Source organism: Moschus berezovskii, chromosome 16 (assembly GCF_049115385.1).
Source record: "Moschus berezovskii isolate FMDL1 chromosome 16, NW_MosBer_1.0, whole genome shotgun sequence".
NCBI lineage: Eukaryota > Metazoa > Chordata > Mammalia > Artiodactyla > Moschidae > Moschus > Moschus berezovskii.
In genome coordinates this window covers 5,437,162-5,455,254 of record NC_142475.1, presented here as the reverse complement: position 1 = coordinate 5,455,254, position 18,093 = coordinate 5,437,162, and the positions used below count along the sequence as shown (strand labels likewise).

At 44.2% G+C, this 18,093-nt stretch overlaps 1 protein-coding gene across 1 annotated transcript in view; it reads right to left on the bottom strand.

The window, feature by feature from the left end:
• ATP6V0D2 (ATPase H+ transporting V0 subunit d2) overlaps positions 1-15,277 on the bottom strand; it is a 52,751-nt gene extending 37,474 nt beyond the window's left edge. Inside the window, exons 1-2 of the mRNA XM_055432057.2 lie at positions 15,148-15,277; positions 2,525-2,696 (exon numbers count right to left, since the gene is read on the bottom strand). Coding sequence (XP_055288032.2) covers positions 2,525-2,696; positions 15,148-15,277 — 302 coding nt within the window. The remainder of the gene's footprint in view (positions 1-2,524; positions 2,697-15,147) is intronic.
• Positions 15,278-18,093: the final 2,816 nt, after the last annotated feature.

Below are 18,093 nucleotides of genomic sequence, written 5' to 3'. Positions count from 1 at the left end.
TAAAAATCCCAGACTACAGCGTGGTTAGGAGGCTGCATTGCACAAACAAGGAACACAGGTGCTCACAACATGTCTCAGGTACATCAGTGATTACTTCCTGCCTCGAACTATGATCATTCCTTCTAACTACCTACTGGATCGTTATTTGGGAAAGACAATCCGAGCCGGATCCCTATTCTCCTTCACACCAAAACACATTTTACATGAATCACAATTTTAAATGTGAAGAACAGCAACAAGAGTGGAAGAAAATACAGGTGGGTTTGCTGACGCCTTGGAGTGAAGGCTTTTCTAAGCAGGACACAGTAATCAAAAGACAGTACAGTAAAAAGACTGATGATAACTAAATACAAAATGTCAATATTCCTGCAGCAAAAAGAACTTAAATAAAAGCTCAGTTATATCAAATGGACCAAGGGCTAACTTTCTTAATTTATAAAGAGTCTTTATATATCAACAAACAATGCTGCATACTCTAGTAGGAAAAACAGACAAGGAATTTGGTCAGGGAGCAAACACACATGCCTAGTAAGTGTGAAAAGATGCTCCTCTCTGCTAATAAAGAAACATGAAAAGTGAAAGTCAGTCGTGTCCGACTCTTTGCCACGCCATGGACTGTAACCTGCCAGGCTCCTCTGTCCAAAGAATTCTCCAGGCAAGAACACTGGAGCAGGTAGGTAGCTGTTCCTTTCATTTCCCTCTCCAGTGGATCTTCCTAACCCAGGGATCGAACCCAGGTCTCCCACATTGCAGGTGGAGTCTTTAGCGCCTGAGCCACCAGGGAAGCCCAAGAATACTGGAGTGGGTAGCCTATCCCTTCTCCAGGGGATCTTCCTGACCCAGGAATAGAACCGGGATCTCCTGCATTATACGCAGATTTTTTTAAGAGCTGAGCTACCAGGAAAGCCCATAAAGAAATATAAATTAAAGCAAAGAGTTTTTAACCTGTTGTTAGGGTAAAAATTAAAAAGATAATATCTGATGTTGGTAATAGTATAGGGGCACAGGCCTTCTCATGCACTATTTTGGGGGTACAAATTGGTGCTATTTCTGTTGCATTCAACTTAGCGAATTTTCTAAAATAAACAAAGGGACATTCCTTTGACTTACTCCTTGCACTGCTAGAAATTTAGCTTAGAAATAAATTCAAGATCTACATTATAATGAGTTAGAGCTAGTTGCAAAACTTTTTGTAATAGAAAAAAAAAGTTAGTTATTTGTTAATCAGTTCAGTTCAGTCGTTCAGTCATGTCCAACTCTCTGCGACCCCATGGACTACAGCATGCCGGGCCTCCCTGTCCGTCACCAACTCCCAGAGTCTACTCAAACTCATCATAATGCTTGATATATTGAGTTAGAATGTATACCGAACGTGGACTTGTGCACAGTTATTAAAAACGCATGACATGGATGAGGATATTTCTAACAAATATTAAGTGCGAAAAACTGATGTCATCTGCATGAATTGAAATGTGGGAGTAGGGGGATTGAGTATATCAATATACACACACAATGCAATTTTTTTTAGAAAAGTAATAAGAAACAGAGTAGTGCTTACTTTTAGGGAGAACTGTGTGGGGAGGAAGGGGATAGGTGGCATAGAGGGATATTTGTACTATATGCCTTTCTCAAACAGTCTATGGCCTGGATGTAGTAATCATAGCTGTACATTAATCCAAATTATATGTACATGATAGCTCATCCTTTGTGTGTGTTCATTCCCAGCTTATCAGCTAAGACAACTAAAGGGGCGCAAAGTTTTGAGCACTGGATATAGTTTATTAACTAGATTAAGAAATGCAGTTTACTATTGTGTAGAAATTCAAGCACTTTTTAGAAAGAAGGGCCTTCACACAGAAAGACTGGAACCATTGGTGATGGAGAGGGATAAAAATAAGACACGTCGAACTATGATGGGAGCGCCTTATTCTGTTGAAGGGGTAGGTGTGACTTTAAGAAAGATCTGTGATATCTCAGCCCCACCTTGTCAAGCGATCTGAAAACGTGGCTAGTACCTGCCTGCAGTTCCAACAGCTGGAACGTTTCAAGCATCGGCAGCGCTTATCAGTGCTTAGAGTGAATGACCTAATCATGTTTATAAGTAAATAAAATAAATAAATGAAATCTATTTTCTAACAGTGAAAATGTGGCTCTATGCTCTTCCTTGGTCGCTCAGACGGTAAAGAATCTGCCAGCAATACCCGGGGAAGACCCAGGTTCGATCCCTGGGTCGGGAAGATCCCCTGGAGAAAGGAATGGCCACCCACTCCAGTATTCTTGCCTGGAGAATCCCATGGGCGGAGGAGCCTGGTGGGCTACAGTCCATGGGGTCGCAGAGAGTCTGGGGACGGAGTGACTAACACTGACAAGACACGCTCTTATTAGTTCTTGGATTTGAATGCATTCAAACTTATGAACAATAGAAGTGGTCTTGAGCTTCAGGCCAGCCTAGCCCCACCTGGAACTCTTAGGGGGCGTCTGCACAGTCACCCTGGGGAGGCACAGGGCCCCTGCTGTCACTTACGTCATGTATGTGAAAAAGGTGCTTAGCGGCTCCAGGGAGTGATTCCGGAAATACTCAAACTCTCTGCAGAGCTTTTTCCTCATCTCCGTGTCAATAACGGAAATGGTAAGAGGAGTGGCCTGATTGGCCAAGAAGTTGCCGTAATCCGTGCTCTGGAGATGAATTTTCAGATCTGAAATTAAACAAAGCACCACATCAAGCTAAATTTGGAACATGCACGGAAAAGCTTTACAACACTGACTGAATTTGTGGTAACTTTATGATAAACGCATATTTATTGACTGTGTGTTATTTATTTGGTTGCACTGGTCTTCGTTTCTGCCTGTGGACTCTCTAGTTGCAGTGACCTTTCCTGCTGCAGAGCACAGGCTCTGGCGCGTGGGCTTCAGTAGCTACAGCCCGTGGGCTCAGGAGTTGTGACTTGCAGGGCCCAGGGCATTCAGGCTTCAGTAGCTGTGACTCAGGGGCTTAGCTGCTCTGCAGCATGTGGAATCTTCCCAGACCAGAGATGGAAATCCTGTCTCCTGCATTGGCAGGTGAATTCTTATCCACTCTACAACCAGGGAAGTCTGATAAATGCATATTTAATTATTACTATCTTATTAGACCTTAATATAAGGTCTACATATGATTTAGACTTGAATGTTAATCTCTAAAGCAATAAAAGAGTCAATGTTAATGCAGATAATCGAAAATAACTTTTAATTACATAAGAACTATAGAATCATTGAGCACAGTTGAAAAGAACATTAGAAACCACCTAGTCCAGAGATTGCAAATTGGTTCTAACTGAGCCACTATTTGGAAATAGTGCTGGGAAAACTGTCTGAGGATACTAAGCCTCCATCCCAGCTTAATGGCAAAGAAAAGTTTATTACTATTTATCCTACAGATGAAGAAATTAAGTCTCAGGGGGTCTAACTGGGTTTTAACATTAAAAAAAACAAAGATCATGGCATCCGGTCCCTTCACTTCATTAAGATAACGTTGAGAAATTGATTCAAAGCCAGTAACATACCTTAAAAAAATCTGTATTTTATTACCAATCAATTAAATCAGATTATCAATTATTTTGTTACTGAATTTTGTCTGGTGGAATTATTTAACCTCACTCATCTGAATTTCAAAGTACTTGGATAAAACTTCTAGCACACCTCCTGTCCCAGGATATTACAAAGTCTTAATATGTTAACTCCAAAGGGGCAGTTCCAGTTTCTTAGTAATATCTTTTATCTTTTGGTTCCTTGTGTGGTACCCAATGCATAAGTGTTTCAAATAGCTGTACATCAGAAATGTCTTTGTCACCATCTAGCACATGACTGGAGTCAGTAGAGCATCTTAGACCTTATTGTAATTTTCATTCAAACATTCATTGAGTATCTATTATGTGCTGTTACCACAGGAGACAAGACATATTCCTCATCTTCAAGGAAACTCATAATCTGGTGGAGGTATAGGCACAAAAAAACAGATGATGCAACCAACTGAGTTCAGGGATAAAGATAAGAACCTTGATTTATGGGAACACAGAAAAGGACTTGACGGACATGAGTTTGGGTAAACTCTGGGAGTTGGTGATGAACAGGGAAGTTTGGCATGCTGCAGTCCATGGGGTCGCAAAGAGTCGGACACGACTGAGCCACTGAACTGAACTGAGAAAATGAAAGCAAGACTCAGAGGGATGAAAGCAAAATAAGCCTAAGAGAGTTTCTGGAAGAAGGTTAAGCCAGAGATGAGCCTTCAAGCGCTACGCAAGAGTGCAAGGAAGGCATTCCATGAACTCGCACAGGTGGGGAGGGGCAGGAAATTCAAAGCAGCTCAGCGCTGTTGAGGAGCTGAGTGGGACAGAAGGAGGGGTACGAAATGAAGCCAGAGAAGTACGCAGGGGCTGTACCCAGGAAGACTTGGTGTGGCATCCTTCATCCCGAGCATAACAGGGAGCCCCTGCGGGTGATGAGCTAATCGCCCTGGCAGCTGATGCGGGAGGGGGCATTTGCACTCAACTGGTTCTTGAGTCTCAGCAGACAGGCATTCTTCAGGGCCTGGAGTAGATCATGCATCAGAAATGCTCTTCATCTGACTGACCGCAGAATTTATTTGCTCAATTACCTATTTAATTAGCTTAACTGAAAAAATAAAGCATGCTCTTTTGCCATGTCTTGTTTGGCTTTTATTTTGACAGTTCAGATTTTTATACAATCTGACAGTGTGCAGTCTCAGCACCGAGAAATATTTGCCAACAAGAGTGACACAAATGGTATTTCTTCCAAAACCATGATATATGGCTCATATGACATATGTTTCTCTTTCAGCTGCCAGTGAGATGCTTTAATTAAATGTCTCAAGTGTTTCAGACCCTGCTTAAGCAGTCTTGTGAAACTGTGATTGGTGGATAGTTAAGATAGAAGGAGCCCTGCCTCCCCACCCCAAGGTGATCCAAGGGACCCTTGAAATCAGATCCGAAGAAAATCTTATCTTGAAATATCTGCTCTGAGTTAATATCATTATCTTCCAATGATAATGATCATGCTGATAGTTTCATAGTTTTAAAAATGGGGTCACATTTTCCCCAAGTGCTTATGTAAACATGTGTGCCTACGTGCTCAGTTGTGTCCAACTCTTTGTGATCCCATAGACTGCAGTCCATCAGACTCCTCTGTCCATGGGGCTTTTCCAGGCAGGAATTCTGGAGGGGGTTGCCATTTCCTGCTCCAGGGGATCTTGCCGGCCCAGGGGTAGAACTTGTATCTCCTGCATCTCCTACATGGGCAGGGTGATTCTCGCTGAGCCACCTGGGAAGCCATGCTTATCTTAATACGTATGTGATAAATAGAGCTTTGTGTCAGATACATTTGGAATAAATAAGCTTCCTAGCTGCAGGAACTGAAAGTCTTTAATACATTAATTTGAATGATTTCTTTGGAAGGAGTTTGGTACAGAACTTCCCAAGCCACTAGGAAACAATGCAGCCACCCACAAAGCACAGTTTGGAAGATTACACTCTTTTTTTATCCAGAGTCGTGTCACAAGTGGCACTTTTTCTTTTTTATTCAAATGAGGAGCCATGAGATCACTGCCAACTAAATCCATTTTATAGGTCCCAAACACAATAGCACAACGGGAACACATGCAGCGATTATAACAAATATCTGAGCATGTCACACAGAGTATAATAGCACATATGCGTTTGTGCCTGCATGCGTGTGCAAAGAGTCATAATGTAAAAATGCTTCTTCTGTGGGTTGCAGTCATTGGGTTTAGGGAGTTAGCTGAGATCTCTTGACTAGTGAGGCAGGAAAACTCTCTGGTTGCTATTTTTTCTCTGCTGCTTTGTTGGGTAGTTCATTTTTCTTTCCTGTGCAACTTCCTGTTGGAACTCCTTACAAATGAATGCCCAGACTGCTCACACTCCGGGGGGTTTATGCCACAGCAGCACCCGCACTTGTGAAGGATGCTATCTTTGAGCAGCCCCCCAGCTCTTCCCCACACTCTGCTTGATGCTGAACTTACGGAAATTACCTGACCTTTCTGACCTCAGTTTTCTCACCTTCAAAACGGGTAAGAATGTATGCTTTTGGGGTTACTGTGGGGCTTTGAAAAAGATAATGTAGATGAAGACCTTTTTTGCCCCCTTACTTGTACCTATCTCCTTCCAAAATAATTTGATTCGATTGGCTAAGACTTTGATTTTTATTCTCTAAATCAGAATCTTCTTAAACAATATATTACCATATACCTTACAGTTACTTAAATTTCAATAAATCTATCAGCATTTTTAAAGCCAGATGCTTCCTCCTCCATTTTTGCTACACAGTGATAAAACTTCAAGTCCTCTTTGAAGATTTATTAACTCCAAATCCCCTGCATTGTTTCTGAATATCTTCCCAGATTTCCTCTCCTTATACCCCAGTTTCAAATGACGATATCATAAACCTAGATCACTGTGGCAATCTCTTAATAGATTCTCCCAGATTTATTTCCCTTCTGTACTCCATGCCTCAAACTTTAATCTTTCCCCAGAAATGTATGGATCTTAGAACGATCCTCTAAGTAGCATGGAGCTACTGGATTTTGGGCAGGTTAAAAGCGACTTGCAAATTATCTGTATTTTACCACTGACAGATTATTTTAACACACAATATAAGCCTTAACAATAACCCCCATTTCTTAGATGAAGAAGCTGAGACTCAGAGAAATAACTTGTACATCTTTCCATGCATACAGGTATTTGACTGAAGATTCGGACATGACTCTCCCCTCACTCAGTATTCTGAAGTTCCATAATTAGACCTTCGGTGGCCCTTGAAAATTTTCCCAGCATAAACTCTTGCATTATTGTAATATTGCAGGTAACTGCTTTACCCCTCACCCGTATGCTTTTATGTTTTTCTACTTCCGTTCCGTTCCGTTCAGTCGCTCAGTCGTGTCCGACTCTTTGCGACCCCGTGGACTGTAGCCTACCAGGCTTCTCCGTCCATGGGATTCTCCAGGCAAGAACACTGGAGTGGGTAGTCCATTAATTCTCCCCAAGAGCCTAGAACGGCTTATCATCTCAACTCCCCTGACCTCACCTCCAGTTCCCCATTTCATTGGCATTTTCCCAACCCACTGTCCTTCAAGATTCAGTTTAATTTTGAATATGTCCTCTAGCTATAAACTCTTCTTAAATTTTAATAGTTTTTATTTATTTATAGAATGCTTGTTTCCAAAACAAACCAGAGCTCTTTGAAGGAAAGCAGAATCAACAACATAGAGTCATACACCAAACACTATTAACCACAACCAAGAAATGGGAAGGATTATTTCAGGAATTTGAAAGTCTAGCAGAAGAGGGTAAATTAATTCTTGTTGTATATACACGGCAGTTCAGGCGGTGTTCTTATGACTTCCTGGGAATTCTCATGATTTACAGTTTACAAAACATTTTCAGAAATTTCTGATTCCCTTAGAAACTGGGAGTGAAGCCAGGGAGATACCATCTATCAGAAAGGAAAGCACCGTGACTAAAAGTTAAGCAGCTGGCTTAATATCCCAGGGCCAGAAAGCAGTCAGGACTTAAACAGGCAGACAGGCCTGTTGTGTATTTTCAAATTCTTACTACGTGCAAAACACAGCCTCAGGCTAGAGAAGCTAGGAGAAAAAAAAAGGATATGGTGTGGCTTCTATCCTTTAAAAAGTCTTTTTTTTAAAGTTCAGTTTTATTGAGGTATAACCAACAAATAAAATTCTAAGGCATTTAAAGTATACATCGTGGTGATCTGACACACTCTAACGCGGTGAAAGGATTCTCCCACCTCGTCTATCAGTCAGTCAGTTCAGTCGCTCAGTCGTGTCCGACTCTCCACGACCCCATGAATCACAGCACGCCAGGCCTCCCTGTCCATCACCAACTCCCGGAGTTCACTCAAACTCATGTCCACAGAGTCGGTGATAGTTTCTGCCCTTGAGAAGCTTACATTTTAGGAGGGGATAGATTCATTTGGGCTTCCCTGGTGGCTCAGAGGTTAAAGCGTCTGCCTCCAATGAGGGAGACCCGGGTTCGATCCCTGGGTCTGGAAGATCCCCTGGAGAAGGAAACGGTAACCCACTCCAGTATTCTTGCCTGGAGAATCCCATGGACGGAGAAGCCTGGTAGGCTACAGTCCACGGGGTCGCAAAGAGTCGGATACGACTGAGTGACGGAACGGAACGGAGATTCATTTACTCATTCAGGAATTAAGCCCTTAACCGTGATAACTCAGGGGACCAGACAGACAAACGAGACAAACGTCCTACCCCAGGGTGACATACTTATGCAAATATCACAGATTTAGGTACATTACACGGCACAATAAGGCACAAAATTGAGACTTGTCAGTTCTATCCCAATAGAATTCTACTCATTCCTATTGGGAATGAGTAGAAAAGGGTTTATAGAGAAAGTGACTTTGAAAGGAGTCTTTAAAGAGGAATGGGAATTTTCCAGGCAAGCAAGATGCAGAAAGGAATTTTTTCTGAAGGAATAACTGTGGAGAAAGGCAGAAGAGCTCCGAGGAAACGCTTACCAGGTAGAGATGGGATGGTAACAGGCCACTTAGCTCAGCTGGTTAGCTGCTGCTGCTCGGCTGCTTCAGTCGTGTCCCTATGTGCGACCCTATGCACAGCAGTCCGCCAGGCTCCTTTGTCCATGGGATCCTCTAGGCAAGAATACTGGGGTGGGTTGTCATGCTCTCCTCCATGGATCTTTCCCACCAAGGGATCAAACCCAGTTCTCCTGCATTGCAGGTAGATTCTTTACCGTCTAAGCCACCAAGGAAGCCCCATTGGTTAGAGTGTGGTGCTAACAATGCCAAAGGTCACTGGTTTAATCCTCATAGGCCAAGCTGTCTAGCTTTTAAACTGAGTTAAGTTTATCCTGCCTGATGAAAATATTTTTGAACACTGACAATACTGCATATGCATTTTTAATACAAGGCAGGATACTATACTTAGGGCTATACTATACTATAATTAGGGCTTCCTGGGTAGCTCAAATAGTAAAGAATCTGCCTGCAATGCGGGAGACCTGGGTTCCATCCCTGGGTCAGGACGATCCCCTGGAGGAGGGCATGACAACCCACTCCAGTATCCTTGCCTGGAGAATCCCACAGACAGAGGAGCCTGGTGGGCCCCAGTCCGTGGGGTCCCAAAGAATTGGACACGCCTGAGTGACTAACACTTTCATTTTTACATAATTAGAGGTACAAATAATTTGTAAAGGAGATCGGTGAAAGCCCTTTGAAATAAGAGTCTTCCTTCTATAAGAGTTTTTTAAAACTTAGACTACCTTTTAACAGATAGTAGGTATAAGGTCTCCGACTTGTCAGCCACGTATCCACACCGCTGCCACTCATTACGAGCCCCAGAAACTACTATTTTTAGCTCCACATGAATCCTCTCAGTTTCTTGCGCCTTCTCTTTCATGTTCTGTAATTATAGGGCATGATATGACACGACTGTTCCATAATTTATTTAACCAGCTCCCTTACAGTGCATATTTTATTTGTTTTTCATTTCCTGCCATCCCCAACAACACTACACGAAGTCCCAGGCCAAGTGTACTTGCATTTAGAATTTTGAGGCCCAACCACTCTCATCAAGGGGTTCTTACTTTCAATGTTTTTATTCTTTAGAGTGGGAGTCCTTTTAGGGCAGGGTATTATTTTTTTCATTTTTCCTTCTCTGGTTCTAACTAGAAAGTGTTGAGTACACGCATTAATTCCCACATGAAGGCACAGTTGGAAAGGAATGGAGGTCACGTCCCTTGAAAAGGAAGCGTTAATAATTGTTCATAAGCCGTAATCAGCGCCTCTCATTCACTTCCCTAAAATGACGGCAGAGACGACAAGGTAAAGGCTGTATCCAGACCTCTCGCCACACCCGCAAGCCAGGGGTCACTTTCAACACGTGTTTTAGAGAAAGCTTGTTGTTGTTTGTTGTTTAGCTGCAACCCCATGGGCTGCAGCCCACCAGGCTCCTCTGTCCATGGAATTCTCCAGGAAGAAATACTGGAGTGGGTGGCCATTTCCTTCAGGGGATCTTCACCACGCAGAGATCCAACCTGCGTCTCCAGCATTGCAGGTGGATTCTTTACCTCTGAGCCACCAGGGAAGGCTATTGCTTACTAAATTTTTGAGCTCTGAAGTGTTAATCTTACCACTTTGTCTTTTTTTGAAAAGGAAAGAATACTTACAACAATCTGGTTTGTAATTTAAAAATCTAATGAAAATAGCAGTATTGCCATGAAAAGACATGAAAGAGCCTCAAATGTATGTTATTAAGTAAAAGAAACCAGTCTGGAAAGGTTACATACTTACTTAATGATCCCAACTGTGTGACATTCTGGAAAAGACCAAACTAGGGAAACAGAACATGACCAGTGGTTCCCGCAGGGGGTCACGGATATGGAGAATAGTCAGAGCACAGAATAATTTCAGGGCAGTGAAAATACTCTGTATAATGTAACAGTGGTGGATACGTGTTGTACATTTGTCCGTTCCCATAGAATGTGAAAGAGGAGAGTGAAAAATCTGGCTTAAAACTCAATAGTCAAAAAAACTTAAGATCATGGCGTCTGTCCAGTCACTTCATGGCAAATATATGGGAAAACAGTGGAAACAGTGACAGACTTTATTTTCCTGGGCTCCAAAATCTCTGCAGCGGGTGACTGCAGCCCTGAAATTAGAAGACACTTGCTCCTTGGGAAAAAAGCTATGATGAACCTAGACCGCATATAAAAAGCAGAGACAGCACTTGGCCAACAAAGGTCCATCTAGTCAAGGCTATGGTTTTTCCGATAGTCATGTATGGATCTGAGAGCTGGACTATAAAGAAGGCTGAGCACTGAAGAATTGATGCTTCTGAACTGTGGTATTGGAGAAGACTCTTGAGAGTCCCTTGGACTGCAAGGAGATCCAACCAGTCCATCCTAAAGGAAATCAGTCCTGGGTGTTCATTGGAAGGACTGATGCTGAGGCTGAAACTCCAATACTTTGGCCACCTGATGTGAATCACTGACTCATTGGAAAAGACCCTGATGCTGGGAAAGATTAAAGGCAGGAAGAGAAGGGGATGACAGAGGATGAGATGGTTGGACGGCATCACCGACTCAACGGACATGATTTTGAGCAAACTCTGGGAGGCGGTGATGGACAGGAAGCCTGGCGTGCTGCAGTCCACGGGGTCGCAGAGAGTTGGACACGACTGAGCCACCGAACGACAACACAGAATGCAGGAGTGAGTGCAGTGTAAACTCTGGGCTCTGCGTGATTCTGATGTGTCGAGCATAGGTTCACGGGTTATAAAAAATGCACCTCTCTAGTGGAGGATGCTGATAACGGGGAGGCTGTGCATGCTGGGGAGCAGGGGTTATATAAAACAATCTCTGCACTTTCTCCTAAATTTTGCTGTGAACCTATAGCTGCTCTAAAAAACAAAAATTAATTAAAAACTTAGCAGTGTGAATTTTTCTAAAGACTATTTTGTGCCCCTTTCACATTATTCTTTTGGTTCAAGTTAATTGTAAATAACTTTTTAAAAAAGTCACTTTTTAGGAATTGTCTATGTTCAGTACCAGTGATACAGGCCATGTGAACTGGCTTCCTCTCGTATTCCCGGGAGGGACTGAGCCATGGAGGGGCCTAAAACAGAGGGCCCTCGTGCCTGGTTCAGATGACTGTGAGTCAGGGACAGGCCTTGGAGAAGATGAATATTTCTGACCACACTCACTTGCACAATCATAAATGCCAGGATTTTTCAAAGCTTTTGTGGACAACTTTCCTATTTCTCTCTTCCAAAATGACCTGAATCCTCCTGTGATCCTGGCAATGGTTCTAAAACAATTCGCTGGTGTCAGGATACTTTTCTTTTAAAGACTAGAGAAATTTCAAAGACTAAAGGCAAATTTAATCTTTGCCAAGTTAGCTTTCCTTTACCGTCAGTGCCTGCTTCAACACACAGCACTATCCCGACACCGTTTTCCCGGCTCTTCGTTACCCATCACTTGTATGGTGTATATTATGTGCAAAAGTAAACAGAAATCCTAAAGTCCCTAACTTCTGTCCCAAGGAGTGTCCATGATTTCCAGCGTGTTTTAAACCAGCTGGGAAGGTGGCTGGGTTTCTCTCAGTAAATTCACAGATGCAATAGCTAAGTTGCTTTTCACTAGTGCCTTATTTCCCAACATCCTATAAGATAAACAGGCAAGGCAGAGCTTATTATTTTCTATATAAAATGGAGCTGAGAGCAACATCGACCTATTCATGGATCTTCCATTCATGCTCCGAAGGCAGACATTTTAGTGGAAAAATTATAATAGATGCAGATGTGTGCACACCTCACCCCTGGTGAGGTGGTTAGACTGGTCACAGCCACGCCAAGCCTCAGAGTCCTCAACTGAAGACAGGAAATCTTTATTTAGATTGATTTTCTCAGCAGTTATTATAACCTGTAGTTTGAGGGCATATTTGGTATTCCCAAGGGTCTCCAAAAAGACTGGAAACAGATTCAAACACAGTTGTGAAATGAATGGCTGAAAAAGAAATATTACAGGGAGAAAAGAAAGGTAGAAACCATGAGATAGAATGAAAATAATACAGTGGTGTACATAGGAAGGTTTCTCATTCAGGGCTCAGGATGACTTCAGGTGGTCCATGACTCCTTGAAATTATATGGAAAATTCCGTATGTTCGCACCTGTGTGTATTTTTCTAAGAAATTCACTCTTCAGGCCTTTAAGAGTCTCACAACTTTCCTTCTCCCCCAGATTGAAGCTGAGGGTGGTTTCTCTCTGAATTCTTTAGTGAGCAGGCTTAAACCTTGCTTTGTATCATGAAGACATTTATGTATGGTTTGTGTTTAAATGTGCATTCCTCAACTCATTTAAAAGTCTGCCTGAAAAGTACTGAATTCATTCAAATGGCTTCTCTCTGAAGCATTCATTCTGCCTTGTGCTCATTAATTTTTTCTACCTCAATTTATGCTTATTTTCTATATGTGATTAACATTCTCCAGGCACCAAACTCCAAATTAAATATGCTGAAATGATCTAGGATTTGGAATTAAATTGCAATTATTTGTAGCCAACAGAATTAGTTATCATGGATGGAGGAGCCTGGTAGGCTGCAGTCCGTGGGGTCGCCATGGGTCAGACATGACTGAGCGACTTAACTTTCACTTTTCACTTTCACACATTGGAGAAGGAAATGGCAACCCACTCCAGTGTTCTTGCCTGGAGTATCCCAGGGATGGGGGAGCCTGGTGGGCTTCCATCTATGGGGTCACGCAGAGTCGGACACGACTGAAGTGACTTAGCAGCAGTTAGCAGCCATTTCCATCGTGAATGAAGAGAGGAGCTCCCTTAACTTAGGCAGTTCTGCCTTAACTCTGTTTGGCTTTACCCTCAGTCCTACCTGAGAAGCCCACAGTCACCTTGTTTTTTTGTCTTGTTTTCGCTTTCTGATACTCTTCCTGGCAGTTTATTACTTTCTTGCTTTTTCTAGAATGATCTAGACATTTTAAAGCACCCTATTATTGGCATTATAATGATTTTATGAGCATGTTTCAAAGTTGGTAAATGTAGCCTTTTTTAATAATAAAAATGCTATATTATAGATGTGAAATCTTTGGTAAGGCTTTGAAAACATCGTAGCTTAATTTCCAGAGAGGAAAGGGAAATCGGGAGGTACTGGTCAAAGGGTATGCAGTGCTGGTTACACAGACAAATAAGTCCTAGCGATCTGCTGCAGAGCGTAGAGCCGTAGTTCTCACACACACATGAGCACACACACACACACAACAGAGGGCAGGAGAAAACCTTCAGAGGCGTCAGCTGGGCTTACGGCACAGACTGGTGATTTCCCAGGTGTATACTCATCCCTGAACTCATCAAGCTGTATACATTAAATATGTACAGCTTTTGTATGTCAAGCATATCTCAGTAAAGTGGTTAAAAAAAAAAAAAGATAATTGGCTTTGTAGGGTCCTACAGGAAATCAACCTTGAATGTTCACTGGAAGGACTGATGCTGAAGCTGAAGCTCTGATACTTTAGCCACCTGATGCAAAGAGCTGATTAACTGGAAGAAAAAGACCCTGATGCTGGGAAAGATTGAAGGTGGGAGAAGGGGATGACAGACGGTTGGATGGTATCACTGACTCAATGGACATGAGTTCAAGCAAACTCTGGGAAGTGGTGAAGAACTGGGAAGCCTGGCGTGCTGCAGTCCATGGGGTGGCAAAGAGTGGGACACAACTTAGTGACTAAAGAACAAGAGTGCTTCATAGCTGTTCACACATTCTCTTATGTATTGCCTTATTTATTTCTCCAAACCACTCAGCAGAGCAGGCAGCGTTACCACTCAGGCTCAGAGCCTTTGAGCCTCAGGCCACCTACTGACTCTCTGCAGAGGTCAAAGTCACGGCTTTTGAATCCAGGGTGGCCTCACCACACGCCTGTCTCTTGATTTTTTTTTCTTAAGCTCCAATGAAGACAAATCTCAAATACACATGCCCTCATATTAATAGACACGGAGAAAGAAGATAGAATAAAATTCTCTATACCAAGGTTTGGGGGGGAGGGATTAAGGCTGTAGATCCCTGGTCAGTTTGGTGACACCCTTCTCCAAATATTTATAAATATGTAGAATCAAAATATATAGAATTACAAAGAAAACAAAATATATCAAAATATAGTTACTAAGATATTGTAAAATGTGTGACAACGTGCTTCTTTATTAAGACAGTTAATCTCAAGGATAAGTCCAATATCTAGTATACTTAGAAACAGTGAAAGCATAAACGATATTTCAAGGCATCGGCAAGAACAGTAGGAAGATATGAAAACACTGGGTTTCTATTCAAAGTGCTAACCAGCTGTGATTTGTTCCCTATATTCATAACGAAAGGAAATGATAAACTTCACTTAGAGACTTTGGAAAACAGAGGTGCAATTTTTCTCCCCCTAGTCAAAATTCAGGACCCCTGAAGTCTGGATCTTGGGCTGAAGACACCGCCCTGGACCCTAGGCCAGGGGACACAGCCCCCGGCCCGCGCTTCCTTCCAGCGGGCGGCGTCAACCCCTTTTCCCTTTTCGAAGAGCGGCGCTTACCTTCCAGGGTCTCACACTGGACCAGGTTGACGTAGTCCTGCCGGGTCAGGAGGCCGGCCTTGCAGCCGCGCACCAGGCCCTCCAGGTAGCCATGGTCGGCGTTGAAGTTCAGCTCTGCGCGCTCGAGCATCGCGGGAGCGGCCGCCCAAGGCTGCAGGGGCGCGCGGGACCGGAGGGGCGCGCGGGTCTGGAAGGGTGCGCAGGTCTGCAGGGGCGCGCGGGGCCGGAGGGGCGCGCGGGGCCGGAGGGGCGCCCGGGTCTGGAAGGGTGCGCGGGTCTGCAGGGGCGCGCGGGTCTGGAAGGGTGCGCGGGTCTGCAGGGGCGCTCGGGGCCGGAGGGGCGCACGGGTCTGCAGGGGCACGCGGTTCTCCCGAGTGGCCAGGCGGCGATCTCTCAGCTGATAGTCACGCTGTGGTGACCGGTTTCCTCCGCTTTCAAAGGCTTTCCACACAGCCGGCCCAGCCCTGTTTTTCCATCCACAGTGGATCAGCCAGATAACCCGCGGGCAAAGCCCTGCAGGGAGAGGGGGGTCGTGGGAGGGACGGAGGGTCAGACGCCCGGTCCCTGCCCTGCTCTGCTATTGCAACCTTGCTACACCTGAATGTTGTGCAAACAGTCCTCCCCCATCCGAGCTTCTGTGCTTTCAATTGTAAATTACATTCCTCCCAGGGACTGGGGAGCCTGGTGGGCCGCCGTCTATGGGGTCGCACAGAGTCGGACACGACTGAAGCGACTTAGCAGCAGCAGCCGCAGTAACTGTGTTGAGGGCTACTAAGAAGAGAGGGCTTTAACACACACACACACACCACACACCTTCTGTGAATAGATCGAATGTGAGCTGGTGATGGAGAACCCCCAGGAGCTCATCTGGCAGCGCGGTGTTTGTAAAACAAAACTCTAGTAATGCCTTGGGCTTAGCCGCTCAAGTCGTGTCCGACTCTTTGCGACCTGGACTGTAGGCCGCCAGGTTCCTCTGTCCATGGGATTCTCCAGGCAAGAATACTGGAGTGAGTTGCCATGCCCACCTCCAGGGGATCTTCCTGACCCAGGATTCGAACCCAGGTCTCCCGCATTGCTGGCTGATTCTTTACCATCTGAGCACCACCCACCCCCTCTCCAGGGAAGCCCCAGTAATGGCTTACCCTGCCCCAAGTCTCCTATCTGCTTCCCTCTCGGCCCGGTCCTGGGGCAGAGACCAGAAGGCAGTCCAGGGAGCAGGTACACAGCGCTGTGATTCTATAATAATAAGCCACTGTCTTTGCAAACTCTGAGTCTTTAGGAGGTGCTCTTCATTCTCTTTTTCCCTTTCAGATCTCAGGATTTACTCAGAGGAGTATCTGGACTGATCCTATTCCTGAGGTCAGTCCTGTCCTGCTCTTTACTGTAGCCCCTCCAGGCTCTTCTGTCCAGGGAATTTTCCAGGCAAGAATGTTGGACTGGGTTGCCATTTCCCACTCCAGGGGATGTAGCCCTACTCCTGGGGCTTCCCTGGCACTTCAGTCAGTAAAGAATCTGCCTGCAATGCAGGAGACCTGGGTTCAATCCCTGGGTGGGGAAGATCCCCTGGAGAAGGGAATGGCTACCCACTCAGGGTTCCTGCCTTGAGAAACCCATGGAGAGAGGAGCCTGGTGGGCTACAGTCCATGGGGTCACAAGAACTGGACCCGACTTAGCAACTTAACCACCACCACCTCTCCAGGGGATCTTACCCACCCAGGGCGCCAACACAGTCTCTCGTGTGTCTCAGGCAGATTCCTTACCACTGCGCCACCTGGGAAGCTGTAGTGTTGATGTGGTGGTGCTGGTTTAGAGGCTAAGTCCTCTTGGACTTTTTGTGACCCCAGGGATCAAACCCACAGAAGCCATAGTACTATTACCCAAATCACAAATAAGGAACCAGCTCTCAGAAGTTGGGAGGCAGCTCAGAATGCACAGCATAATTAAGCCGGGATGTAATTGCTGTTTCCTGCTCCCAAAAGGAATGCCGGTTCTCCCTTATACCTAGCTCAAAAACTGTGCCAAGTGTCCTGAACATGATTTTACACATGTTGTATTTCACTGTCATATAGATTATCTCAAATTCTTAATTGCAGTTAAAGTGTCAGAAATTCTCCAGTATTTTTAAGTCTTTCTGAGTATTTCTAAGACCGTGTGCCATGGAGCAGGGCAGCTCTCTTGGGTTCCCTTACCCTGATGTGCTCAGGCCTCTTCCCAATAAAAGTCTTTTGCTTTGTCAGTATGTGTATCTCCTTGGGCAGTGTATTTCCCAGTGTTACACAAAAGCCCACTCCTGGGCTCTGAGAGGGGTCCACCTTCCGGTAACAGTTACGTTGTGAATTGCAAAAATTTGAAGAAATAGTCTTTCAGTATTCAAAAACCATTGACTACTTCTTTTTTCCAGCAAAGAAGCCAGTCATGTTACATATGTCTTCACTGTTTCATTTTAGTCCTACTAATTAATGTAAATAAAAATACCAGCCAACCATCATTGGAACTACACTCCTTTGTCATTTGCAACCAAATGTTGGCAACAGATAACCAGATCAAACCTGGGTTTCCTGCATTGCAGTCAGATTCTTTACCATCTGAGCCACCAGGGAAGTCCACTGATATATACACTAATGACCTGGATAACCACAATGGTGTGGTTACTCACCTAGAGCTTAACATCTTGGAGTGTGAAGTCAAGTGGGACCTAGGAAGAATTACTACAAAAAAGCTAGTGGAGGTGATGGAATTTCAGCTGAGCTATTTCAAATCCTAAAAGATGATGCCATTAAAGTGCTACACTCAATATGCCAGCAAATTGGAAAACTCAGCAGTGATCACAGGACTGGAAAAGGTCAGTTTTCATTCCAGTCCCAAAGGCACTGCCAAAGAATGTTTAAACTGTTGCATAACAGCACTCATTTCACATGCTAGCAAGGTAATACTCAAAATCCTTCA